This window comes from Prionailurus bengalensis, chromosome B4 (genome assembly GCF_016509475.1).
Source record: "Prionailurus bengalensis isolate Pbe53 chromosome B4, Fcat_Pben_1.1_paternal_pri, whole genome shotgun sequence".
Lineage (NCBI taxonomy): Eukaryota > Metazoa > Chordata > Mammalia > Carnivora > Felidae > Prionailurus > Prionailurus bengalensis.
The window spans coordinates 21,042,050-21,068,391 of record NC_057358.1 but is presented as its reverse complement, the minus strand read 5'-3'; the positions used below and the strand labels follow the sequence as shown (position 1 = coordinate 21,068,391).

Genomic DNA, 26,342 nt, shown 5'->3' with positions numbered 1-26,342 from the left:
ATTTGTATCTATTGCCTGTCAGGCTCTGTGCAAGACATTATAGGCGATGCAGAAGGGAAGACAGAGCAAGGGGACTCCTTTCCGTTTGTTTTTTAAAACTAGAGACAGCTGTTCTTTTTTTTTTTAACTTTTTTTTTTAATTTTTTTTCAATATTTTTATTTATTTTTGGGACAGAGAGGGACAGAGCATGAACGGGGGAGGGGCAGAGAGAGAGGGAGACACAGAATCGGAAACAGGCTCCAGGCTTGAGCCATCAGCCCAGAGCCTGACGTGGGGCTCGAACTCACGGACCGCGAGATCGTGACCTGGCTGAAATCGGACGCTTCACCGACTGCGCCACCCAGGCACCCCTTAACTTTATTTATTTTTGAGAGAGAGAGAAAACAAACACAAGCAGAGGGGCAGAGAGAGAGAGGGAGACACAGAATCCGAAGCAGGCTCCAGGCTCTGAGCTGTCCGCACCGAGCCCGACACGGGGCTCGAACCCATGAACTGCGAGATCATGCCCTGAGCCGAAGTGGGATGCTTAACCCGCTGAGTCACCCAGGCGCCCCATTGTTTGTGTCTGCTGTTCGCTTGCTTTTAAACTAGTCCACGCCAGATTCTGTCTTTGATGCTAATGAGATTTACAGAAACCCAGACATCTTTTTTACTATTCTCCAAGAAAAGCTGCGTCCCTCTTTCCAGCCTCTCCGAGGACCAGAACGTTTCACAACAGGCCTGGGAAGTGAAAGGGAGGCTTCGCTTAAAGTTTCTGAGCTGCGGGAGAGGACTGCCCGGCCAGAGACCAAAACGTTCCGCAGGACGGGGATGAGGCAGTTAAGCCTCGACACAGCCCGTAATTGAAACTGAGGCCCTCTTGTTCTTTGTGGAGGATAATCACCGGGCTTTCTCTTCCCCTGCCGCGTCTCCTGAATTAGAATCCCTCATTATTTGCATCTGATGCACCTTCTCCTTTGTATTTGTAACAGAGAAGTCTAATTTTAAAACAACTGATTCTAAAAGCTCACGTCTGAAACTTTTGATGTTGTCCTTTCGGGTTTCAAAATAACGTCTTTTCGGCGTGAAGAAAGACCTTCAGGGTGTGCGGAGCTGTGGCAAAGAAAATATCTGCACCAGACAGCGCCTGTCATCACGTAGATTTCCCCCAAGTGTCACTTAGCCTGAGGGCAGGCACTGAGTCCAGCGTGCCCACCAGGGTGCAGGCCCAGAACGTAGCCGCGGCCGGGCCTCGGGCAGGCCCGTAGGAAATACGTGAGGCAGAAAGGGAGGGAGGGCTGGTGGGGGGGTGGGGGGAGACCAAGGTAAGCGAGCCTTCTGGGCCAGAGCATGGCGGCCGAGAGCCCAGGAAACGCTCAGCCCCTGGGTGGTGGCGGGACTGCGGAGATAAGGACGGGAAGCCGGACCGCAGGCTTCAGCCAGATTCGTCAGCCCCGGAGCAGCCGTGTGGATTTTGCACAGGGGAGTGATGTGAGGACGTGTGAATTGTCTAAAGATGACTGAGGGTGGTCACGCGCAGAATGCAGAAAGGGGAGGTAACAAAACCCGGAGCCTGTGCGATGTCCCAGCAAAGTGAGGAGGCATAAACCAGGGCGCTTGGGAGTGACAGGGTGAGGCAGAGAGCAGTTTTGAGACACACGTGACAGGAGTTGGGGGTGGCGGAGCCTGAGGGGCTGGGAGAGCGGGGGTGCGAGTCACGGGGGAGGGGCAGGTCGTCATGCAGTGGGGCAGCCTGGGGGGTGCTCGGGGTCAGGGTCAGGGTCAGGAGCTGAGGCCCGGGCCTGGGAGGGATTGGCGTGTGGGTGCTTGTCTCTCGACAAACCTACCTACCTACGCTGTCACCACCTGGAACTTGCTCCCTGAACCATATCAGCTCTTCCTTTTCCCATTGAGACTGTTGTCTCTTGGGCCAGCTTGTTCACAGCTTCTCACACCCGCGGGCCTCACGGCTGAGCCTCCGTGGGCCCCACAGTGCGAATCGGACAGAAGCTCCTCCCGGGGCTGAAAACCGAAGGATCGGACAATCTCCTGACAGACTTTTGGGAAAACTCCCTCACAACCCACCAACGTCATCAGATTTTCTTTTTCTTGTGCTTTCTCTGCTCTTTCTTATGAATTGAACCGGTTACTGTCCCCACCTGAGAACTCAGGCTTCCCGTTTGCCTGTGTTCCTCACCCTGAACCCGCTTTGGGTGATGACCCGTGATTTCCAACCAGGAGCGGACAGTCATCTTGCCAGGGAGCTCCTGTCCGGGTTAGACGTTGTGTTTGCTTATTACGATCCTTAGACACAGGTCTGGGGTATTTTGATCTCGGTCAGTTACCAACCCGAGGGTTTTGTTTTGTTTTTTAACAAAGAGAGAGAAAGAGAGTATGCAAGTAGGGGAGAGGGGCAGAGAGAGAGGTGGGGAGAGAGAATCCCGGGCAGGTTCCACACTGTCAGCGCAGAGCCCGATGTGGGGCTCGAACTCACGATCCACGCATGAGCTCATGACCTGAGCCAAAGTCAGATGCTTAACCGACTGAGATTTTTGAAGGAGGTCTCGTGGCGCTCTGTGAAGTTCCCGCATCTCTGCTGCTTTCTCTGCTGGCCATCACCATTCATTTGTGTGTTCTTTTCTCCGCCGTTTCATTATTGATAAGTGTTAAATTGCAATGTGTCTTGCTCCCCTTTTTAATGAAAGCCACTCTGCGCCTGGGATCACAGCTCAGACTTCCTTTGAAATTCCCAAAGAGCTTAGCACACGACTTTGAACACAGTGGGCATTTAATAAATCCTTGATGATGATGTTCAAGTTAGCGTGTTGGTCTTTCCCCCTCTGACGAGGTCAGAGGACCATCTGTGCTTTCTCAGATCTGTCAAACGCAAACCCAGAAAGCAGCCTCATTGGGGGGTTGCTCCTGGCTCCCCGCCTTGTGATTCGAGGCATGTAATCATAATCCTGAGTTGTCCGCAGGGAGCGATCGGCTTCCAGGTTTCAAGTCCCCGAAACAGGTAGCGTGGGTTAGGAAAAAAGAGCGTTTCCTGGGAGCAAGGGGGCTGGTTTGAGTTTTGGATCTTCAGTGACTGTTGGCTGTGGCTACGTCCAGTCACTTACTCCCGGTGAGTCTCAGTTTTCTCATCTGTGAGATGAGGGAGAAGGATGCGATGTTTGCTGAGGCCCTGCCAGCCGTCAACTCTCTGAATGTGTTATTAAGTCATCTCGAGTAGATGACAGTCGCCGAGGCTCTTATATACAATATTGACACGTTCTCTTTGTGAGATGGTGGCCTCTATACATTGGAGCATGACAGGCTTGATTTTAAGCGGCCTCTCTGTTGATTAAAAAAAAAGAAGAAGAAAACAACTCTCCATCCATGAGTTTTAACAGAAATGCAAACCATATCAAAATGGGGGCGGGGGGGGAGGGGGAAGAAACCAAAAATGCCTAAGACGAGGAGAATTAAGTGTTCAAAATGCTTGGGTATTAAAAAAAAAAATGCACAGGGGACCGTAATGGTTGCTAAATCATGACATTTTCATGAGAGACATTAGAAGATGGCCGCTAAGAATGAGCTAATCAAATTGACCTTTACATTTCCTCCACTTTTCTGGGCATCCCCCCCCCCCCCCCCCGCCCCCAACCCCGGACCTCCCACTGAGGAAACAAACCTCTTCAGTGTAGACTGTAGAGGAGTGGGGAGGGAGGATGGCACCATTAATCCCTTTCTGAAGGGAAATGATGACAAATTTCCATTTAGAAGCGCACGAAGGCCGCTGAAGAGGGAGCCGTATCTCTCATGATCTTCCTTTATTCCCTGCCGAGGGCTGACATGGTATATTTGGAGCTTCAAACACAGCTCTTGAGGTTTGGGGACAGGGTGCTGTACGATCCGTAATATATGTGGCTGTGGAAAATGGAGGTGCTGAAAAAAAGTTCACTTACCAACTGGCAAGATAGGCAAGCAAAACTGGGCTCAGTTGTCAGATTGCTACCCGCCCTGCCTCCAATAGCTTTGCCCCAGAATTTCAGTTTTTGTCTTCTGCCCCCAACTCCCCAGCAAGCCCAGAAGTACCCCACGACGCAACATCTGCTGGCTGTCATGTATCCCCTGCACTGGACCGAGGACAGGGCGCCCGTAATGTCCCTTCACTCGCCCAGAGACGGCCCAGGGGCTACAGCCAGCACCGTCGGTCACGTCAGGGACTTGCAAGAAGAAAGTTCGGTTCTGTCACACACGCCTCTGTCCCGTAGGAGCGTTTCTATGAAATGTCCGGAACAGGCAAATCTAGAAGACCGTGGATTTGTGGTTTCCTAGAGCGGGTCAGAATGGGAGTGACTGCTAACGGGTCCAGGCTTCTTTTTGAGGTGATGAAAATGTTCCAGAATTCATTGCGGGGATGGTTAACTCTGGATATATACTTAAAAAAAAAACAAAAACAAAAAACCATTGAACTTGCAGTAGGTGAATTGTGTGGTATGTGAGTTACAGCTCAGTAACGCCATGAAGACAGAAGAATGTTCGCGGTTTAAGATTCGTTTATATTCAGTATATGATTTTGTTTTTTCCTTCCACCACTGATTTCCGTTGCCTTTTTCTTGAGGGCCGGGCGTTGTGATGACGGTATTTCCATTTAGAACAAGTGAATTTAAAACGTTACATAGTTTATAATATGAAGCTAACACATGTATAGAAGAAAGGGGTAGCCAATGAACACAGCAGTTAGTTTTCCATTTATGATTAGATTTCACCCTAAACTGATAGCAAATCATTATCCGTTCCTATGTCTCTACAAGCTAACAGCGGTAACTATCACTGAATAGCGACTAGGAGAGCGAGAAGGAAACCTAGAGACATGAAGTCCAACTTTCTTTGCAGATAATCAGGTAACAGAGTGAGGGGCGGGGGAGGGGAGTTGGGCGGGCTCGTCGCCCTTAACTTCTGACTTGCTCTATTTCTGTCATACGTGCTGAGACCTTATGGGCGGTGACGCCGTACCAAGGTCTGTTCATTCATATTTTGAATATTAAAGTGAGTCTTTTAAGGCCCCGCATTGAATGGGATTGTGGTTTCGTGGGAAGCCAACCTATTACACGGGTGACTTCCCGGACGATCAGTTCCAAGGTTACTTTTCCAAACCTCCATTCCTCTCCTCAAGCCCTCATCTTTAGCCGGCACCTGCTCACCCTTCATTATTCTTGTTTCTCCCTCGAGGTAACAGAGGCAACGGAGGCCTGCACGTTGGGCTACCCTGAGTCCATCCCCTCCCCCCCCCACCCCTGCTATTCCTGCAGATTCATGGGCATCTTCAGCCAGCCTACTTTCCTCCCTTCCTCCCCCTCAAGAAGGAGGCACCCACTGCCCCCAGCTGCCTCCCCCCACCCCTTTCTATTTCTTTAGAGACTTGTCCCGCCCCCTTCCCCTTTGGTGGAGGTAAGCGGGGGCCAAGGACAGGAGAAAGACCTTGCGGGTTGGGAATTTTCAACTTGAAAGTTCCTTATAAAATGTTTTAAGTTCTTTTGTAAAAATATAAGTGGTTGTTATGGAGGGCTGTAGGAAATAACCTGCAAAGGTGAATGGAGAGTGTGTGGCTCTCAATTTTCACTGGGTACAAACTAGAGGCTTGGCCAGGATGGGGACAGGAGGAATCAAGAGCAAATTAGAAGAACTTATTATGAGTCCTTCATTTTTTTTTTTTTAACGTTTATTTATTTTTGAGAGAGAGAGACAGAGTGTGAGTGGGCAAGGGGTAGAGAGAGGCAGACACAGAATCCTAAGCAGGCTCCAGGCTCTGAGCTGTCAGCACAGAGTCGGACGCGGGGCTCAAACTCATGAACCGTGAGATCTTGACCTGGGCTGAAGTCAGACGCCTAACCGACTGAGCCACCCAGGCACCTCTATAAATCCTTCATTCTTAACTTCCTAACCTGCAGAATCATCTGTCAATATCAGTCTGCCCCCCTCTAAGTAGCTTCCAAGTTGAAATTTACTATTTATAATAATAGCTACTGTTTACTGAGTACTACTGTATTCCAGGCACTATTATAAAAAGTTTACATTCTCTAATTTAACCCCCCAGGCAAACTTTTGATTGGTATTATCATTATCCTCATCATTATTACCTTTCTACAGATGTGGACACTGAGGCACAAAGAGCTTAAATAACTTGTCCAAATTCATAGTCTTGATTTCTAAAGTTCCCGTGTCCAATTCCATGTTATACCGTCTCCTGGTTTCCTCATCAGCGCTGTTTGGAACTTGAAACATCAGGCCTCTGCTTATGTTAATGTGAGCCTGAGGAAATATGAGGAAACTAGATAGACGGATGAATAAAGTAAACACAGAGAGATGGTCTCGACGTTCAGAATCTTCTGATGAGTGTGTACTTAGTAGGTTGGTGATAATGCGTTCTCTTCCGATGGCTTCTAGACTTGGGAATATGTAATGGGATGGACATTTCACACACTCAGTGCCCTGGATTGCCTTTATATTGTGTTGTGACTTTGACCCCAGATATCCCCAGGTCACTTTGTTTTGCATGTTCACACTTTTGAACTGAGAGGTTCAGAATCCCAGATTTTGAATTTTTTAAGCACACCTTATTTCAGAATATATAACTCTCTAAGCTTTGTCCTTGACAGGGAATCTGTTCTCTAATGAGAGCAGAGCTCCACACTCTAGGCAGCTTTCTCATACACATGGACAGGTAGGTCAGGGTGAACATTGCTGACAGTAAGTTTTTTATTTTGGAAATAGGAATTACCTTGAAGGTGTCTGAACCAGCCCTAGAAGTGGTGCTTTGTAGGCCTTTGGTTAGATCAGACTTTCATCTCAGACTTGGTCTTTAAATCAGGTGGTCCAGATGAGAAAGAATTTTTTTTTTTTTTTAAGTTTATGTACTTAGTTTGAGAGAGAGAGAGACGGCATGGGTGAGGAAGGGGCAGAGAGAGAATCCCAAGCAGGCTCTGCGCTGTCGGCACAGAGCCCGAAATCGCCAGATCATGACGTGAGCTGAAACCCAGAGTCGGACGCTTAACCGACGGAGCCACTCAGGTGCCCTTAGAAAGATTTTTTTTTTTTTTTTTTAAATGGTGCCATCAGCTAGACCTTCTTTCTTCCGTGCAGATCTTGTCCTAGCTTGCAGATTTTCGCCTTAACTTCTTTTTCTGTTTCTTTCTTTCCTTACCAGTTGAGCATTGTAGAGAATGAGCCAGAGTTTAGCACTCCCGGAGGAAAGGATTACTTCTTTCAGCCTTGGCATTCTTTGCCAAGAAAACCCTTATTGCTTTAAGCAGGGAAAGACAGAGGATGGGGCAGTCTGTAAAGATAGGAGCCAGTCCCCAAAAGAGAATGAGAACCTCCAGCAATTCCCAGAACGTGTGGACTGATTAAAACAGGCACAATGAACTACGCCACCTGGTCAGAAATGTGAAGAAATCTCAGGATTGGTGCTGTCACCCCAGTGCACGGACGGGACCGGCAGAAATACTGAGTGCTCAGGCATCTCCCAGCCCCCTCTGTGCCATTGGATTGTCTGACTCCAAGCCCGGGACTCAGCCACACATGCTTTCCCTGCCCCGAAACCTGTTCCACAAACATCCATCACTTTCCGCTCTTGCCTGGAGAGAAGACGGCTCCTACTCCTACCCGTCCTCCCCCACGTCGAGGAACGAACAGCCCTAGGATGAGTCAGGATACATAAATACACATGTTAATAAAAGTGCGAATTGAGGACTCTGGGCCGCATTCGCGTCGAAGCTGTTACCGAGGATTTACCTTTCCTTGGCGAAACTGCAAACCTGAAGACACTTTTGGTTTGGGGCCAGTTCGCCCGTGCTCTTAAGTTGTGATTAGAAGGCATTTGTCACCACGGAAGAATCTGTGTCAACAGTCCCGTTGTTGACGCGCCCCCAGACTCTCCAGCCCGGGAGGGATGGTGGCCGACTGCCCCTGCAGGGCCCCCCCACGTACCTCATCCCACCGAGGTGTTAACGCACTGAGGCAGGCAAGTCATTTCCACTCTGGGCTTCTGTTTTCTTGCCTGTAATGGGATGGCTTGGAATAATCTCCAAGGTTGTTTCCAGCTGTCGTGCTCCTGGATTAAGAGAATTATTTACACACACAGGGCCCCTCTGGGGGCTCCTGAAGGCCATCCCAAGCTCCGCTTCTCTCGGGCCTTCCTCGTCTTGACCTCGCAAACTCACCAAGCGTCCTGTGTGATTCTACAGTCCGTTTTTCCTTTGGGACAGAGCGGAGCGCACTGAAGAGTTTCAATATTCAGCTTTGCTAGGTAGCAGACTGTACCGAGGCCGCTCAGCGAGTCCTGTCGGCCCGCAGCCCTGACCTCCTCCCCTCAGCCCCTTTTCTCGGCCTTGCTGAAATTGTCCTGAGCCCATCTGCAATCAGCGAAGTGTCAGTTTCATGCTCCCCTAAGAACGATTGCCACCCCCTGTTGAATCATGGCCCAGACGTCCTAAACCATCATCATGCCCCTGCTGAGTGGGCGTACTTTTCTGACTGGACTTTGTTGGGAAACATACAGACTCACCCTCCGAGGTGAATCTCCGGTTCCTGGAGCGGCACATCATGCCTTTGAGTAAAGACGTTCTTAGAGTTATGAAAGGTCTGAGGTAGACATCTCATTCAGCTCCCCCTCTCCCCTGCTTTATTCTCCATCAGTTCACAAACACAGAAACTGAGGCTCAGAGAGGCTAAATGACATCCAAGGGTTGAGGAGTGACGGAACGTGTAGTGGGTTCCAGCCCGGCTCCCTACCATTACACAGTACTGCCTTTACACACACACACACACACACACACACTCTCTCTCTCTCTCTCTCTCTCTCTCTCTCTCTCTCTCTCTCTCTCTCCTACCTTATTTCAAAGACCACAGAAAGTCGATGATGATGATGTTAAGTAATGTCAAAAGTCTTTTCAAAAATTGCCCTTTCTGGCTTCCTCAGAGGAAGCTTCCGGCAGGAGGCTTAGGCATTATTACTTGACTCCGTTGTACTCCACAGTTTGGTTATCTTCAAGTGGGAAAATGCACCTGACCTTTCCTATCTCAGAGGAATGTTGTGAAAATAAAATATGAACTAATGAGTTGGATTTTCCCAAGTGCTTGAGTCATTCCAAGGATCGTGCATTTTGTATAAATTGTGTTTTCTCTTCTGATGTTCTGCTTGTCTAGGTCGTTCGGTGAACTTGATTCCCTGTCTTTTTACATTCATAGTGACTATAAAAGGTACATTCTTAACTGTGACAAGTATCTGTTCCTAACTTCACTGATGATTTGAAACTGAAGAGCCTTAAAAAAAAAAATCCTTACACATAGTGGAAGTAGGCACTGTAGGTTGGGACCACTCACGTGATTATTGAAAAACTGAGTTGAGGCAGAATTAAGATTAGAATTTGTAAAGTGTTATGACCAGGATTAGGACGTGGGCAGTGTGCTCATACAGAGTCTATAATAAATGCTTGTCAATATATTTGAAACTGACAGGGAAGACAGAATTTGCAAGGAGGTAGCGTCTGAGCTAAGGAGTTACTGCTCATTGGATGAATCATTTCCAGCCCTTTGGAAATTCAGACGCTGCCTTGTACATATCATAGTGAAACACTCCTTTAATGAATTAATACAGTGGACGCAATCGATTCTTCATCCTCACCGTAAAGCCTCCCATTTTAATCAAAGCAGAGTTGCACAGAATATAACGGGAAAGGTGTTCATGCAGGTAAGTGTGTAATGACTTTACGCACTAAGAACACACAAAACACGTCATAGCCACCGTGCAGTGGACCCTTGATTGTCCCACGGGCGACAGACCTGCTGTGAACAGCCCCATCTGCTTCAGATGCCCCACCCCACGCCTGCTGGGTCAGAACCTGCATTTTAACAGGATCCCAGGTGATTTGGTTGCTCCTTAAAGTTTGAGAAGCACTTAGTGTGCAGCTTTCAATTGCATTGTCCTCCCAGTGGCCTCTGTAACACCTAGGAAAGCGATCTGCAAATATGCTGCCTTAATTCTGTCCTTTGCAGAACACAGGTGCCCTTTACTATATACCCCACCCCCTTCCTGAAAGGAGTTATTTGGAATAATTTTCTGCAGGTTAACGTGTGGGAGGAAAATGTGAGACCATTAGCCAGTAGCAATGACTGCTTTTTTTTTTTTTTTTTGCTAGCATTTAAAACCCCTAAAGGGGAAATTCACTCTGATTCTCTTCCTTTTTACTCTACTAAGGAGAATTTTTTTTTTTTTTGAGGGGAGAAAGAAAAACGTGATTGAGAATTAAACTCTTTATCAATATGGCCATTTTCATCGTGAAAATTATTTCCATCCTTCTCGGTCTAATGAATTTCAGTGGTCTTAAGAATGACTTAACACTGCCAAATCCTGCTATGTAAAGTCATTGCAAGTTGCATCGATTTTTTCCCCCCCTCTCTCCAGTTTCTAATAGGCTGAGGAAAGCAAATTCAGTTAATCGGCAGCACTGGCTTTGCACTTGACAGGTGTGGCCGCCACATCGCAAGCGAGACGCACAGGACAGCACGGTGCGCTGCCGTGGCATCAGCACCCAGCCTGGGAGACCCTCCCTCAGCCCGAGGCGGACCTTCAGGAGGTCTTACTCTGCCCCCGCAATTTCATTCTGCCTCATATAGCCAAACCTTGCTGGATTTCATCTAGAAAGGAAGGAAAGGATAAGGAGACTTGAATATACCAGACACAGAGGAACTCTCCCCTTGAAACTCCATGATGCAGTGATATCCCCTGCCTCTCTAAAGACGTCTGCCCCTTAACGAGACATTCACTGGGGCTTTGGAGTGCCCACTGGTAGAGAGGAAGTTGGAGGGGGAAAGGGTCTTTGCCTTTGAATCCCTCAGACGCAGCCGAGTGGGGCCAGGCAGGGCAGGAAGGGCAACACTGAGGAGCACAGGTAGCCGGGGTGGGGACCAGACTTCTCAGATGCTACAGGTTATCCTAGTCGGCTGAGTGAGCAGTGTGAGAAGGTGGGGGAAGTGGGGGAGGTCAAGAAAACAGGAGATTGGGGTGCCTGGGTGGCTCAGATCTTCTGCCTCCTTCTCTCTTTGCCCCTCCCTTGTTGGTGTGCTCCCACACACTTTCTCTGTGTCTCTCAAATATAAATTAACATCGGGGGCCTGGGTGGCTCAGTCGGTTAAGCGTCCGACTTCGGCTCAGGTCATGATCTCACGGTTTGTGGGTTCGAGCCCCACACCGGACTCTGTGCTGACAGATCAGAGCCTGGAGCCTGCTTCGGAATCTGTGTCTCCCTGTCCCTCTGCTTCTCCCCTGCTTGCACTCTGTCTCTCACACAAATAAATAAAAACATTAAAAAAAATTTTTTTAATAATAAAAAAAGAAACATTAGAAAAAAAATTTTTTTAGTGTTTTATTTATTTTTGAGAGAGAGAGAGAGAGAGAGGGAGACACAGAATCCAAAACAGGCTCCAGGCTCCAAGCTGTCAGCACAGAGCCGAACGCGGGGCTCGAACCCACGGACCATGAGATCATGACCTGAGCCGAAGTCCGATGCTTAACTGACTGAGCCACCCAGGTGCCCGTAAACATTTTTTTTTAAATCTTAAAAAAAAGAAAAAAGAAAACAGGAGATTCAAACAGGAGAGTCACAAATGAGAAGAGGGGAGACGTCAGGGTAGGCTTATGTAGCTAGAGTGCCATTAGTGTGACCCAGATACTGGAATGAACTGGTGCTCCGAGAGCCCTTCCTCATCCACTCTCCAGGAGCTAAGTTGTTCTCAAAAGTGGCTGAAGGGGAGGGGGGGGGGGTGGAGGGTGGACCAAGTCAGAATCTTTGGAGGAGCTAGTTTAGAATACACCTGCCCCGGCTCCTCCCCAGGCATGCCGCAGACAACACAGTTTTGAGTAGTTTTCCTAGTTGAGAACCTGGGGGGTTCTGAGCCAGCAGCCCTGGAGATGGGATCCTAGCTCTTCCCCTTACTAGCCATGTGACCTTTGCCCAATGATCAACCCATCTCTTCTCCCGTCTCCTCATCTGTAAACCTGTGATAATAGTAACCATTTCATGGAGATGTTACCAGAATTAGGAGAAAGAAATGCTTTGCACCTGCTGTTTAGGAGAATACCTGTCCTATAAGGAAACCACTCAGGGAATATTAAAAAAAAAAAAAAAAAAAAAAAAAAAGGTTTTCACGACTGGAACCTAATTTTATTCAGAAGAAAATCCGAGCCCTGTCCCACTCAGAAAAGAACAGGTGAGGGGCGCCTGGGTGGCTCAGTCGGTTGAGCGTCCGACTTCGGCTCAGGTCACGATCTCGCGGCTCGCGGGTTCAAGCTCCGTGTCGGCCTCTGTGCTTGGATCCTGCTTCGGATTCTGTGTCTCCCTCTCTCTCTGCCCCTCCCCCGCTCACACTCTCTCTGTCTCTTTCTCAAACATAAATAAACATTTTAAAAAGTTTTTTTTTTTTTAAAAAACAAGGTGAACACAATAACTTTGATTGTAATTCTAGGATTTGCCTACTTTAAGGACATTAGAAGCACAGTTCGGATCCAAGCTGTCTGCATTACATTTGAAAGACTACCCGCTTGAGTTACTATGAATATATAATGTCACCCTATCCAAACGTAACCGTGTTTGAAGACTTGTGATGACAGCACGTGACCTGCAAATGAGAAAGCCACGCCTCTAACCAGTCTCTTTCCTCTTCCCTCCAACTTTATCCCAACGGGAAGAATTCCTTGACGAGGAGCGCACCCCTTCCCAACGACTCCCAGGCACGCAGCGGGGCCCGATTCCACACTTCCTATGACAAGAGATACATCATCAAGACCATCACAAGCGAAGACGTGGCCGAAATGCACAACATCCTGAAGAAATACCACCAGGTAATTTTTCTGTGTTTGAAACTCTTGAGAAAGTGAACTGAAAGTCACGATGAATTAGGACCAAGACCAAAGACCTAGGTAGGAAATGATGAGAACACATTTGGCATAAAAGTCCCCTCTAGCTGGGTTTCTTAACATTACTGTGGCCCGATGACTGATAACATTTAGGAATTCTTATACGAGGAAGATCATTAGTTATGTATAAAACATTCTTCATGTGAAACTCTTCTCCGTAATAGTTTTCATGATGACCGTTCTGATTTTAAAATCACTCGGTTTAAGATTTGGCAACATTTCAGAAGTGTTTCACCCATGCCAGAAGTTAGGTGTTGACCTCTCGAGGACTTATTCACTTACATGTCCAAATCCTGTCCTGTTTTCTCTGTCTCTTCCTGTCCTGGCCCCAGAAAGGTCCACCCCACTCTGAGAAAATTGTTTCAAAAGGCTTTTCCACTTACTGTGGAATAGGAGCATGCAGTCCAGTATCAGACAATCCTGGGTTCAAATCCCAGCCCTGTCGCCTACTAACCACATGACTTCTGGACTTCAGAGCCTCCTTTTCTTCCTTTATTTATACAGTGGAGATAATAACAGCACCTAACTCTGGAGTCCCGAGGGTTGAACGGGAGAATGTACACCAGGTACTTTGAGCACCCCGTCTGCCATACCTTAGGAGCTCAATATATGGTGGTGGGAACCATTCTCATTAAGTCACACAACAGTGGCGTGAATGTAAGCGTTGCTTACAACATCATAGCGGTCCCCCTCAGAACTCGTGTTTGAACCACACGCTAAAACACGTACATGCGCGTGCGCGCGCACACACACACACGCTTTTAGAGTCCTGCTTTTTTACCTGAATACCTCCAGGTAACGATTGGCTGCACAGAAGATAGTCAGACAAAGTGCTGAGGGCCCTGCCTGTGTTAACCAAAGGATTCTGAACCATCATTATGTACCCGCCTCTTTTTTTTTTTTTTAATTTTTTTTTTTCAACGTTTATTTATTTTTGGGACAGAGAGAGACAGAGCATGAACGGGGGAGGGGCAGAGAGAGAGGGAGACACAGAATCAGAAACAGGCTCCAGGCTCCGAGCCATCAGCCCAGAGCCCGACGCGGGGCTCGAACTCCCGGACCGCGAGATCGTGACCTGGCTGAAGTCGGACGCTTCACCGACTGCGCCACCCAGGCGCCCCTGTACCCGCCTCTTAAGGTGACTGTGTTGATGGCAGTGCTCCTTTGGACTTGTGAGCTCCCGAGATGTCTGTTTAAAAGTCATTTTCCGGGACGCCTGGGTGGCTCAGTCGGTGAAGCGTCCGACTTCAGCTCAGGTCATGATCTCGTCGTTCGTGAGTTCGAGCCCCGCGTCGGGCCCTGTGCTGACTGCTCAGAGCCTGGAGCCTGCTTCAGATTCGTTGTCTCCCTCTCTCTCTCTGCCACTCCCCCGCTCATGCTCGCTCGCTCTCAAAAATAAACATTAAAAAAATTTTTAAATACATAAATAAATAAAAAATAAAAGTCAGCTTCCTTACTTTATGGTCACGCACGATGTTCTGACCCTCGTGGATCATTTCTTCACAGTTGCTGTTTCCTCCCATCTTTGCAAATGTGATCGACTGCATTCTGCTGGCAGTGAAATCTGTCAACATCTTTGAGCTATATTCTGTTTCAGGAAACGGGGGACTGCGCCTGATTTGTTTTCCAAAAACATTAGTCAGCCTGTAAATTCATTTCCTATCTAAAAAATCTTTTATAACATCTGTTCCTTTTGAAACTTGTTCTAGAGCATTTATGCTATTGCCCAATATGAGGGGCGCTTTAAAATGCCGGCATAGTACAGGCGAGGGGGGAAACACTAAGGCACTCGTTTCGGAATGGATTGGATTGTAAGAGGCAGCGTTTACCTGTTCACCTTTTAAGCTGTCTACTATTTCGTGTGCCCCCCTCTGGAACTTAATGTCATACTTAGACACTCTTTTTATTCTTTCTCTAAATTGCCTCAGAACATTCAAAGCAAAGTGATACCTCAAGTGACTGATGAAAACGTACTCTTCTGATACATGACTCTGGTACTGTTCTAGTAAAAGGTGACACACAATTCAAGCATCAACTCCTCGATGACAACGTTGAGTTGAGAATTTTTTTGACTTTACAGAAATCACTGTTTGAAACGTTCTCTCCCGGGTAGTCCCTGTACCCTAACATGCAGATCTGACATAGTGTTAGTATTACATAAAATACGTCAGGGATCAAAACAAATCGATTGACGTGCTCCCGGGGCTTTCAGAGCGCTCAAGATTTCCTTCCGTTCCGCTGCTAGAAAATTGTTATTTTCTCGGTATGTTCTTCATCCAGAAAAGTCTCAATTAGCCAACATCTGGATTTTTCTTTCCTCTTAGAAATAGTATTTTTAGATATAAAGCGTCTTGATCATTGAGAATCACCATTGTTAACACAATTAATGTAAAGGACGTGACGTTGAAAGGCAGGAGACATAGATCCTAGCTTGTTATGAAATGGCTACTTAGGCGATCTCTGAACCTCAGTGTCCCCACCTGAGTTCCATTCATTCATTCATTCATTCATTCATTTGTTCACGGTCTTACTCTTGACCTAATTCCAGAAAGGATGTAAGGTGGCCTTCAAGGAAGTTTGAAATACAAGATAGAATCAGTGGGAAGAAAGGGAACATAGAAGAGGGAAGGAGAGGGCGAAGGCACAAAACGGAGCGTGGGATGAGCCGAAGGTGTCATGCCGTGGTGACCAGCGTGCTTGGTAGCACGAGGTCCGGTAGACCGCAGTTTCCTCGCATCCAAAGCAGAAAGAGAAACCTGAGTGAGTCAGTTACACGGCTGCTGTGCCTGAAGGTACAGATGGATCGGTTGTTCAGGAGGAACACAACTGTTCTTGGTATTAAGATCAGACAGCGCTGTCTTGAGGAGCACTCCACAGAGGGGGCATGTGGCACGATAAACGTCATCCTTGCAAACAGCCGTGCAGCACAGAATTTCCTAGGGCTTTAAAAGAAAAATCATCATCGTAGGCTGCTGAAACCAGACGGTAATTACACTGGATCGACACCATCGTGCCAGGGAGGGGGCAGTTTGCACGGGCTCCCCGGCCCTCTGCCGGCCTGGCTTCCTCCAGACCGAACTTGAACCTTCTTCACGCTGCTCCTCTCCCAGGCCACCTTCCCATGAGCTGTGGGTAACTTTCCATGGTGCTGAGCTCAGCCCTGCTCGTGCCCCTGGGTAGCTGTTCCGGGCGATCAGACCCGGGCCGCGTCATCTGCAATCCAGGAGTTGTGGTTCTCTGTTCAGTGACGCTCAGAGGCGTTTGAGGTGCACGTCAGGCCTTTCTTCCCGCTTTGAGTAGGCCTACACTAACTCTGGGATTTATGTGGAGTCATAAATTTCTGTCTCTTGCTTTAGCGGCAACTGACAATTCTTCCATTTCGTGTTGCTTTTCGCCGCCTTTACCTTCTAATGTGCTGTGCTTCTGAACCGCCTGGGCTAGTAGACAAGCAATGAGACTTGTTCACGTTACCTGTCAACGGACGGGACCGGCTCTCCGAGAGGGTGTCTCCTGTGGAATAAACGGATGGACTTGCTGATAGCTGTGGTCATGGCATGGCCCTTTGACTTCTCTTTTCCCTTCTCTTTTCCTTCGTTGTTTTCCGTTCTGATGAAATCTCCCCAGAGCTGCAGCTATGGTCTGGAAGGTCAGAGACCAGGCCAGTGTCTGGAGAAGTGGAACATCGCTAGATGTTTAAATACATTTTTCCTGGGATTAAGCTTCTGACGAGCCTACCTCCCCGGCCATGCGGTGTGGGAGAGGGTTCAAGCCTCGGACTGCGGAGCTGTGTGCTCACTTTTGCCTGTGACCAGCTACGCGACCTGGGGCAAGTTACCCAACCTCTCCCTGCCGCTTCTCTGCCTATAAAATTTGGATCACAGAACCTCCTTCATCAAGCACCAACCTCCTTAGGTTTTGTGCTAATTAGGCGAATTGATTTTTACAACCTGCTCAGGTTGGTGTATGGTCCGTGCTAAACAAACGACTAAGATAAATTCTGTTCTACTCCCTTCCGGTGTTGAAACCCGTGAACTCTTTCGATCCACTGGGGGGCCTGGTGTCTGATACCGTGTGGTCCTGTTGCAGGATTCAAATGAGGATTCAAACCACAAGGAGTTCGAATTTTTCCCAAGTCCTGGCGTCTTGCTTTTTAGTCTTGACATGCGGCCGAAATCCTACCCTAATTTCTACTCAGCGTCGTCTCTCAGACCAGCGGGAAATGTCTCTTTAGCAAAGGAAACACTTACAAGTCTCTTTTACTTTATTTGGTTTTCTCTTTGTTTTATTTGGGAAAATAACCCAATGTTTTGGTGTCAACGCCATCTTCGGATTTTGTCAGGCTAGAGTAAACTTGGGTCTCGTAAGTGACGATTATCAGCTGACTGGCCCGACCGTGTCAGAGAGCATTCGAAAAGGGGGGGAAAAAATGGCCAAGAACCTACTTGAATGTCTTACTTCCTCTTTCAGTGAGTGATTCTTTGTTTCCCACCGGCTTGAATTCACTGGGAGTTTTGGTCTTCTGTCCTTCAGCGTTAACTGAAATTCAGAGTCAGTGTCAGTAAAATTTTAGAAGTTTCAGGAGAGGGAACAAGTTAGTATAAATGATCAAGAAATGCCTAAGAATATCTTTTAAGTTTTTGCAATTCAGGGTTTAAAAGCGCTTCTTTTTTTATTTCAAATGACTGAAATGATCAACTGAAAGAATTGATAAGGTAACCCCCCCCCCCCCAAATCCCTTTTTATCCTTGGCAGTTGGGAAACAGTCAGTAACTTGAGCTGAATCTGGGTGTGATGCGAGTACCTCACATCTCAGCGGAGGATTTAGTGAATGCTGGACTTTTTTTGGACCCTCTCTGACGCGTATCTTTTTACCTTCCCACGAAGGACAGTGGTGTCGGCGTTATCATTCGAAGAGTGAGCCACGGGTAGAGGAAAACCCAGAAAACAGGCACCATAAAAGCCAGCTGTTAAAACAACCAGTGTTGGCACAGGAGAAACAGTTACAGACCACATCATTGCTTCTCAGACTTTGATTCTAGACCCAGCACTCGAGCCTCCCACACAAACGCAGATTCTGACTCCGTGGGTCTCAGGTGGCCTGAGATGCTGCGTCTCTAACGTGCTCCCAGGTGATGCTGATGAAGCTTCTGAGGCGGCAGGGCAGTATCTCCTTTCTAGAACTGGGGGAACACTCCCGAGTCTGCCCTTGGGTTTTTGGTTCCCTGTCTGGAGAAGAGGTCTGTTAAAATTTGAGAAGGACATTAAAGCTTTAAGTCCAGGAGGTGCCGGGGAGCTCTGAGCTCCCAGCAGGGCCTCTGCCCTCAGAAGCCGCAGACGCATTTCTTGGTCTTAGAAACAGCCAGAAACATCAGGAAAGGCCTTTGCCATCTCTGGGGTCCCCAGGGGGTCCCCCCACCCCAGCTCCACTTTGCAGGTGGGGAGTTGCTGCTTGCTAATGAATGGGGTGCTCAGAGCCCTTGCCTCCCGGGCTCCCGGCTCCCAGCTCCCGGCATCGTACACACTGGGTCTCGGGTTTCCGGGGAGTTGCCCAACCCACTCACGGCACCTGCCTCCTGCAGCAGATCCTTCTCCAGTTTCTGGAAATTCCGCCGACCTTTTCTCTTTATACATCGTCTTTTCTCCTCTTGCCTCTGTAACAGCTAGAACGTTCTCATTCTGGTCTCCACGGCTCATCACTTCTCTTTGTCATTTTCCACCTGCAAACATCTCTGCTCGTGAGATTCCGGGGAAGTTCCTCAGCCGTACCTGATCCAGCTATACTGTCCCGTTCCCCTGTCTCACCTACCCAATGCTTTTTGTTTCTATAATTCTGTTTTCCTGCCAGAAGTTCCATTTTTAAATATCTGCCAGTTCATTCCTGATAGTTGCTTGTAATATGCCCATGTCTGAAATGGCATTCTTTATTTTTAGTTTTTTTGACTTTTTAAAAATGTATTTCTTTTTAAAGTAGCCTTCACACCCGGCATGAAGCCCAGCGCGGGTCTTGAACTCACGACCCTGAGATCAAGACCTGAGCTGAGATCAAGAGTCAGACGTTTAACCAACCGAGCCGCCCAAGCGCCCCCATCTTCTGTCTTTTAAGTGTTTTATGCAGAGCTGTTCGAATTCTCTTTCTGATAGTCCCAACCTTTGTAATTTCTGGGAACCTGAATTTGTTGTTTCTCTCTGCCCCTCCCCCGCTCGTGCTCGCTCGTGCTCTCTCTCTCAAAAATAAATAAACATTAAAAAATTTTTAAAATATATAAGTTAAGTCAAGATGAAAGCCTCAGAGCAACCTTCCCAAGCAGAAGCCCACACAGTCTGGGGTCAAGATGCAGACTAGGGGTCATACCTAGGTAGGGGAGGGGAGGGGGGAGGGGCAGGATTGGGCAGACGGGGAGTCAGACCGCCGTGCAGGCCAGTGAAGCTGTGGCCGACTGGTGCGGTGCTCTTGAGCCCTCCCCCCGAGAAGCTCCTGCGTTGGGCCAGAGTGACAGGGAGGCAGGCGCAGAAGGAGCCTGCCAACAAGGCCGCGGACTGCGCTCCACCGCTGGGTGGGAAGGCCTTCCCCAAGGGCCGCCACACTTGCCTTCTCGTCGTTGGTGGTCCTGGTGAGCTCCTTGCTTAATCTCCAGAGGGTCCCCGAGCTTGCCTTTAGGCAAGGTGCCGTCCAGAGAGCTTTCTCTGTGCCGAAGAAGGTGAACGGGGAGCACAACGTGTTTCTGTCAGGATCTACACCTCGTAGCGCCCTGCCCTTCCTGCTACACAACCCAACTTCTCTGGCCCCAGTTCCTCCTCCTGGCCTGGCTCCCGGGTACCCCTGCTGAAGCATTTGACCTCCCAGTCCTAGGCACGGGCCTCCGGGGCCCGGCTCCTGGCTCTTTGGAGGGCAAGAGGATGGTTCTGGAACCTGCCTTCTTTGACCAGCTCAGCCTCCCGTCGAGTGTGGTTCTGGAGGGGCCGTAAGGTCTCAGATCTCCTTAGGATGAAGCTGGAACGGCCATTCTGCATTTTCATTGTAGCCAGGAAAAAATGCCCTAAGCACTTACTTGAGTTTATTTATTTTTGAGGGAGACAGACATAGCATGAATGGCAGGGGGTGGGGGAGGGAGAGAGAGAACCCTAAGCAGGCTCCACGCTGCCAGCGCGGAGCCCGACGTGGGGCTCAAACTCACAAACGGTGAGATCGTGACCTGAGCCGAAGTCGGACACTCGACCGACTGAGCCCCCCAGGCGCCCCCTCTTTCTCTCTTTTCTTTCTTTCTTGTTGGCGCAGTGATCTATACGCATAGCCAGAGGCACAATAAGCATTACGGGTAATTTACCCTTTCAGAAACATTAAATGAAACGAGACTTTACGTTGAAGTGTTAATTTGATGCTATATTAAATGGTCACTCCAAGCCTCTAGAAGAATGAGTGAAACAGGATAATGACAGCAATTTCCAAAGCCAAGAGCCCAGGTTCGCACTTGCATGCAGAGCTATAAATACTGATCTGTTGCGGGACATCCCTTAGAACCTTCTCGGCTGAAACCTTCAGTCGGCTGTGGGTCTTTTCATGGCGTTTCATTTTGCACGAGAGGAGCAACAAATTGGGGATTCATAAGACTTGTTATTCTTGTTGAGTGCCTAAGAGCAAAGGAGACGGAGACCTTGTTGTGGTTGTTTGGCTTTATAGGACTTAAAATTTCTGATTTCACCGTGTTAATTTATCATTGTGTTACAGTTCTAGCAAACCTGTAGCTATATAGGAAAAAGCTCTCTGAAGAGCTTTATCTCTCGATGAAGAGATAAAATTTAGTTTTACTGGTTACCCCATGGAATCCTTTATACATTTTTGTTAATGTTTGTTTGGTTTTGAGAGAGAGAGACACAACACACACTGTGCGAGTTGGGGAGGGGCAGAGAGAGAGGGAGACAGAATCTGAAGCAGGCTCCAGGCTCTGATCTGTCAGCACAGAGCCCGATGCGGGGCTCGAACCCACAAGACGTGAGATCATGACCTGGGCTGAAGTCGGCCTCTCAACCAACTGAGCCACGCAGGCACCCCTACAATTGCATTTTTTTAAAGTACTATTTATTTAAGTAATCTGTACACCCAACATGGGGCTTGAACTCACAACTCCAAGATCAAGAGTTGCATGTTTTTCCGACTGAGCCAGCTAGGTGCCCAGACAAATACATTATTTTTTTCTAACAAGTACATTTTTTTTTAAACATATATTTATTTTTGAGAGAGGGAGACGACAGAGCGCAAGCAGGGGAGGGGCAGAGAGAGAGGGAGACACAGAATCTGAAACAGGCTCCAGGCTCTGAGCTGTCAGCACAGAGGCCGACACAGGGCTCAAACTCACAAACTGGGAGATCACCACCTGAGCCGAAGTTGGACACTTTGCCGACTGAGCTACCCAGGCGCCCCTCCAACAAGTACATTTTTTTTTTTTAATGTTTATTTATTTTGAGGGAGAGAAAGTGCAGGTTGGGGAGGGGCAGAGAGAGAGGGAGAGAGGGAACCCAAGCAGGCTCCAGACTGTCAGTGTGGAGCCCGATGCGGGGCCGGAACTCATGAACTACGGGATCAGGACCTGAGCCGAAGTCAAGAGTCTGACGCTTAACCAACTGAGACACTCAGATGCTCCCCAGCAAGCACATTTTTTTCAAAGAGGACGTAAAAAAGTAAAAACTGTGAGTGTTGAAAACACAGTTGCAGACAAAAACATTGCCAGCAAATATAAGTTCCTGAGAGTCCTCTTGAAAAAAAAAAACAGAAGCCACCCTGTGATAAATAACAGGTAACAGGAGGCATCCAGCCATGAAAATACAAGCGTGAAAAATACTTAATAAAAACAATGTTTTAAAATGCAAACGTAGGTAATGCGGGAAGTGTAACACTGAGAATACAGACGCTGAGCCCAAGAATAACTGTCATGTCTTAGCTCCATATAGAAAGCATAGTAAGAACTGATGGCAATCGAGTTCACTGTTTTAAACTTGGAGAGGACGCGTTCAGTGCCTATTCAGATGAAAACTCAGGGTCATTGCGGAGTTGCACGCATTTGAAAGCCACCGGTGCGGGCGCCAGACCGAGCTTCTCCGACGCGAGAGAAGAGCTAGGCTGCAGGTGACCCAGAGCAGCCGCCGTCATGCCCCAGAGAGGAATGTCTCCGAAAAATGCCATATTTGAGAGACCCTGAAGGGATGGTGTACGTTCGGCCCTCGCTCTCGGGGAAGAATCCCCTCTGCTGGCTGATGCGCGCTCTTGCTTTCTGAGCCACACGTGGATGATTAGCATGGCCAGAAGTTTGGTCCGTTGGTGGCCCCATCTCCCTCGGGACCTTGAGTAGCAGAGGACACAGGCTGCAGACCCTTGCGACTTCTAGAAAGGAGTCCACCGGGCTGCGGCAGGTACCGCAGTTTCTGAGTCTGTAGATCGAGGTTGCAACAGAGCAGGTAGGGAACAGCCGTGTGCCCGGGGACGGCCCGCCTTGTAGCCACAGCCAGACAGTGGCTGAACGTGAAAGAAATACTTACACTTTTCTTAAGGAGTCATCCTCAGAATTAAGTTATTTCTCCATTCTCGTCATCTGGAAATTAAGCCTGTAGAAGGGAGGGAGCAAAGGTTTCCTTAGATTATCTTGTGATTGAGTCAACAGTGTTAAAAAGAAATTAATACAGGGGCGCCTGGGTGGCGCAGTCGCTTAAGCGTCCGACTTCAGCTCAGGTCACGATCTCGCGGTCTGTGAGTTTGAGCCCCGCGTGGGGCTCTGGGCTGATGGCTCAGAGCCTGGAGCCTGCTTCCGATCCTGTGTCTCCCTCTCTCTCTCTAACCCTCCCCGACTAGTGCTCTGTCTGTATCTCTCAAAAATAAATAAATGTAGGGGCGCCTGGGTGGCGCAGTCGGTTAAGCGTCCAACTTCAGCCAGGTCACGATCTCGCGGTCCGTGAGCTCGAGCCCCGCGTCGGGCTCTGGGCTGACGGCTCAGAGCCTGGACCCTGTTTCCGATTCTGTGTCTCCCTCTCTCTCTGCCCCTCCCCCGTTCATGCTCTGTCTCTCTCTGTCTCAAAAATAAATAAACGTTAAAAAAAAAAAAAAAAGAAATTAATACCTAGCAGATGCCAGGGGTGTTTTTAACTATTTAAAAAAAAGAGAGAGAATTGGTTATTAAAGAAACACACAATATTATTGTGCCCCTAGTGCACGCCTTTCTTATCATTTTTGAAGCATTTTTGTCCACGTTGTGGTGTAAATTCGTCAATGGTGTTTAAGTTCTTGAAGGGAAAGGGCTCAGGCCTCTGATCCTAAAAGCAACGTGAGAGAGAAATACAATTTGTTAGTGTTTATTTTATATTTACAAAAATATCGCCTAACTTTATAAACAAATACATACACACATACATATGCAAAACTATTCATTTTTAGAAAGCCTTTGTTCTGTGAAGATTCATTGAAATTGGGAGTCCCTGTCACGTATTTAAAATAAAATCCAGAGCTGCATGGGTGGCTCAGTCAGGTAAGCTTCTGACTTCAGCTCAGAATATGATCATGCAGTTCGAGAGTTCAAGCCCCCATCAGGTTCCCATCAGGTTCCCTGCGGTCAGCACAGAGCCCGCTATGGATCCTCTGTCCCCCGGCCCCCTCTCTGCCCCTCCCCCATTTGTTCTCCCTCCCTCTCCCCCCCCTCTAAAATACAATAAACATTGGGGCGCCTGGGTGGCGCAGTCGGTTAAGCGTCCGACTTCAGCCAGGTCACGATCTCGCGGTCCGGGAGTTCGAGCCCCGCGTCGGGCTCTGGGCTGATGGCTCGGAGCCTGGAGCCTGTTTCCGATTCTGTGTCTCCCTCTCTCTCTGCCCCTCCCCCGTTCATGCTCTGTCTCTCTCTGTCCCAAAAATAAATAAACGTTGAAAAAAAAATTTTTTTAAATACAATAAACATTTAAAAATTTTTGAATAAATAAAATAAAACCCATTTCTCAGCATTTGGGGAACACATCAGGTGCCCTAGAAAGTCTCCCTCCCTCTGTACCCACTCCCTTTTCCGCCCCTCCCCCCAGGGTCTTGGTTTCATCTTGCTGTGGCCTGACTCCAGGGCAGTCAGTCCCCCCAAGTCCCATTCCCCTGGCCTTCCCATTCTTCACAAAGACCCTGTGCCCTCAGTACTGTTGTCACCCCTCTTCTCTAAATGCAGAGGCACAGAGAGGTTGAGTGATTCCCCGGAGGGTACACAGCTAGTGAATGTGGAACCGGACAGGGCGGGGGGTTAGCAGCGCCACGCGGCTGAGTCGTGCAAAGGGCCCAGCTACAGCTCCCGCCGAGCATTGACAGTCTCCCGGATGTGGGATTACCCCGGTAGTTGGTGTGCGTGGTTTGCACACGCGACCACTGGTGTTGCCCTCGGTGTGCAGCATTTCCTGGGTCAGCTGGTGAAAACCCGAGAGGATGACCGTTCAGGCCCCTTCGTGCTGGCTCCCGCGCGCAGCGACCCGCCTGCCAGAGCGGCGGTCCCCCGGCCCCCGCGTTCACAGAGCCGGCCGGACGTCCCTCTCCTGTAAGGAAACCGTGTAATCTCTCCCCAGAAATGCAGCTAGTGGGTAGAGTTGCTCTTCTGTCAAGTTTTGACCCATAAGTGCTTCCTAAACCTTTGTCACCGACTGTTGCCCTGTCGATCCTGGAATCTAATACGATAGGCTTGAATATGGGATGTGGTTCTGTGTTTATTCCAGGTGTGCGTCAGAGAGCCTCGGAGATGAACGTGCCTTTGAGCGCAAGTGCGTGTCGAAGCTGGGAGATGCAGATCAAACTGATCTGATTTTTATATGCAGTAATTTATTTAATTGTAAAGGTAGAGGAGTTGTAGGATATCATCTGCATGGGGCGGAGGGGGGGGGGGAACCTTGATGATTTCCTGTACAGTATTCAGAGTTTCTTTATCATGTTCATAACCTGAATAATAGTATCCGCTCTGTTCCATGGTGCTCTGTGGGTTTCCACGGATTTTTTCTTTAATATTTTTAAAATTTTTTTTAATGTTTATTTGTTTTTAAGAGAGAGAGACAGTGTGAGCAGGAAAGGGGCAGAGAGAGAGGGAGACACAGAATCCGAAGCAGGCTCCAGGCTCCGAGCCGTCTGCACAGAGCCCGACGCAGGGCTCAAACTCACAAACCATGAGATCATGACCCAAACCCAAGTTGGACGCTTAACCAACTAAGCCACCCAGGCGCCCCCCCCAAAGATATTTTTTTAATGTGTATTTATTTCTGAGAGAGAGTGACAGAGCATGAGCAGGGGAGGGGCAAGAGAGAGGGAGACACAGAATCCAAAGCAGCCTCCAGGCTCTGAGCTGACAGCACAGAGCCCCCCCACGCGGGGCTCGAACTCAAGAACCGCGAGACCATGACCTGAGCCAAAGTCGGATGCTTAACCGACTGAGCCACCCAGGCGCCCCGTTACACAGAGATTTTGATTAAAAAGACTTCATTTACCGGCAAGACTTGTAAAAGATGGGCCAGGACGAGACTAATCCGAGCAGAAAGAGGGGTTGAGCAGCCAGACTGAAACTGGTGTGCACCCCCCACCCCCAGGGCTGGGGACATGCCCCCCGGGGCCTCCAAAATAGCGACGCAGAGCCTGTCTCAGAGTAGACGCCAGTCCAATGCCTGCCAGTGAGTTTGGAGGACAAAGCCGACAGGTGCCGCGGTGAAGTCTCTTAGGAGAGTTTTAAATGAGAAGAACTGTTACTATTACCACTGTCGCCTGCAGGAGGAGGAAGAATGTAGGGCAGCACGAGGCATTGTGTGAAGTGTTTCGAAATACTTTCATCTCTAATCTTGACAGTAACCCTCCTTCATGGTAGGAATTACGGTGCTCATTTTCCAGAAAACGAAACTCAAATGAAAAGTGATTTAATAGCTTGCCCGAGATCCCACAGCTGCTAAACGGAGACACCAGGAGGCACGTCCGTTCTTTCCAGCTCCCACACCCATGGTCTTTCTACCACGTTCACACAATGTAGACTCCCGTAGTCTCCAGGTTTTGAAGGCTCCACCCAAGGTCTTTCTTCAGAGGGGAGGGACAGCAGCCCTTTTTGTTTCTTTCAATCAGAGGTAAGAGGTTTTCTTTTCAACCAGTGGCTCTTTACCCCCTGTTTTGTATCCGCAAAACTCAAGTTAATTTGCTGGGTTTTTTTAAATGTTTATTTTTGAGAGAGAGAGAGAGAGAGAGGCAGAGAGACAGAGTGCAAGCAGGGGGAGGGGCAGAGAGAGAGGGAGACACAGCATCCGAAGGAGGCTCCAGGCTCTGAGCTGTCAGCACAGAGCCCGACGCGGGGCTCGAACTCACGAACTGGGAGATCACGACCTGAACCGAAGTCAGACGCTTAACCGACTGAGCCGTCCAGGTGCCCC

General features: G+C 48.6%; 1 protein-coding gene across 1 annotated transcript in view; it reads left to right on the top strand.

The window, feature by feature from the left end:
* The window catches only part of PIP4K2A (phosphatidylinositol-5-phosphate 4-kinase type 2 alpha), a 192,654-nt gene that overhangs the window by 126,936 nt on the left and 39,376 nt on the right, over positions 1 to 26,342 (top strand). The window contains exon 4 of the mRNA XM_043563146.1: positions 12,714 to 12,866. Within this exon, the coding sequence (XP_043419081.1) occupies positions 12,714 to 12,866 (153 nt within the window). The remainder of the gene's footprint in view (positions 1 to 12,713; positions 12,867 to 26,342) is intronic.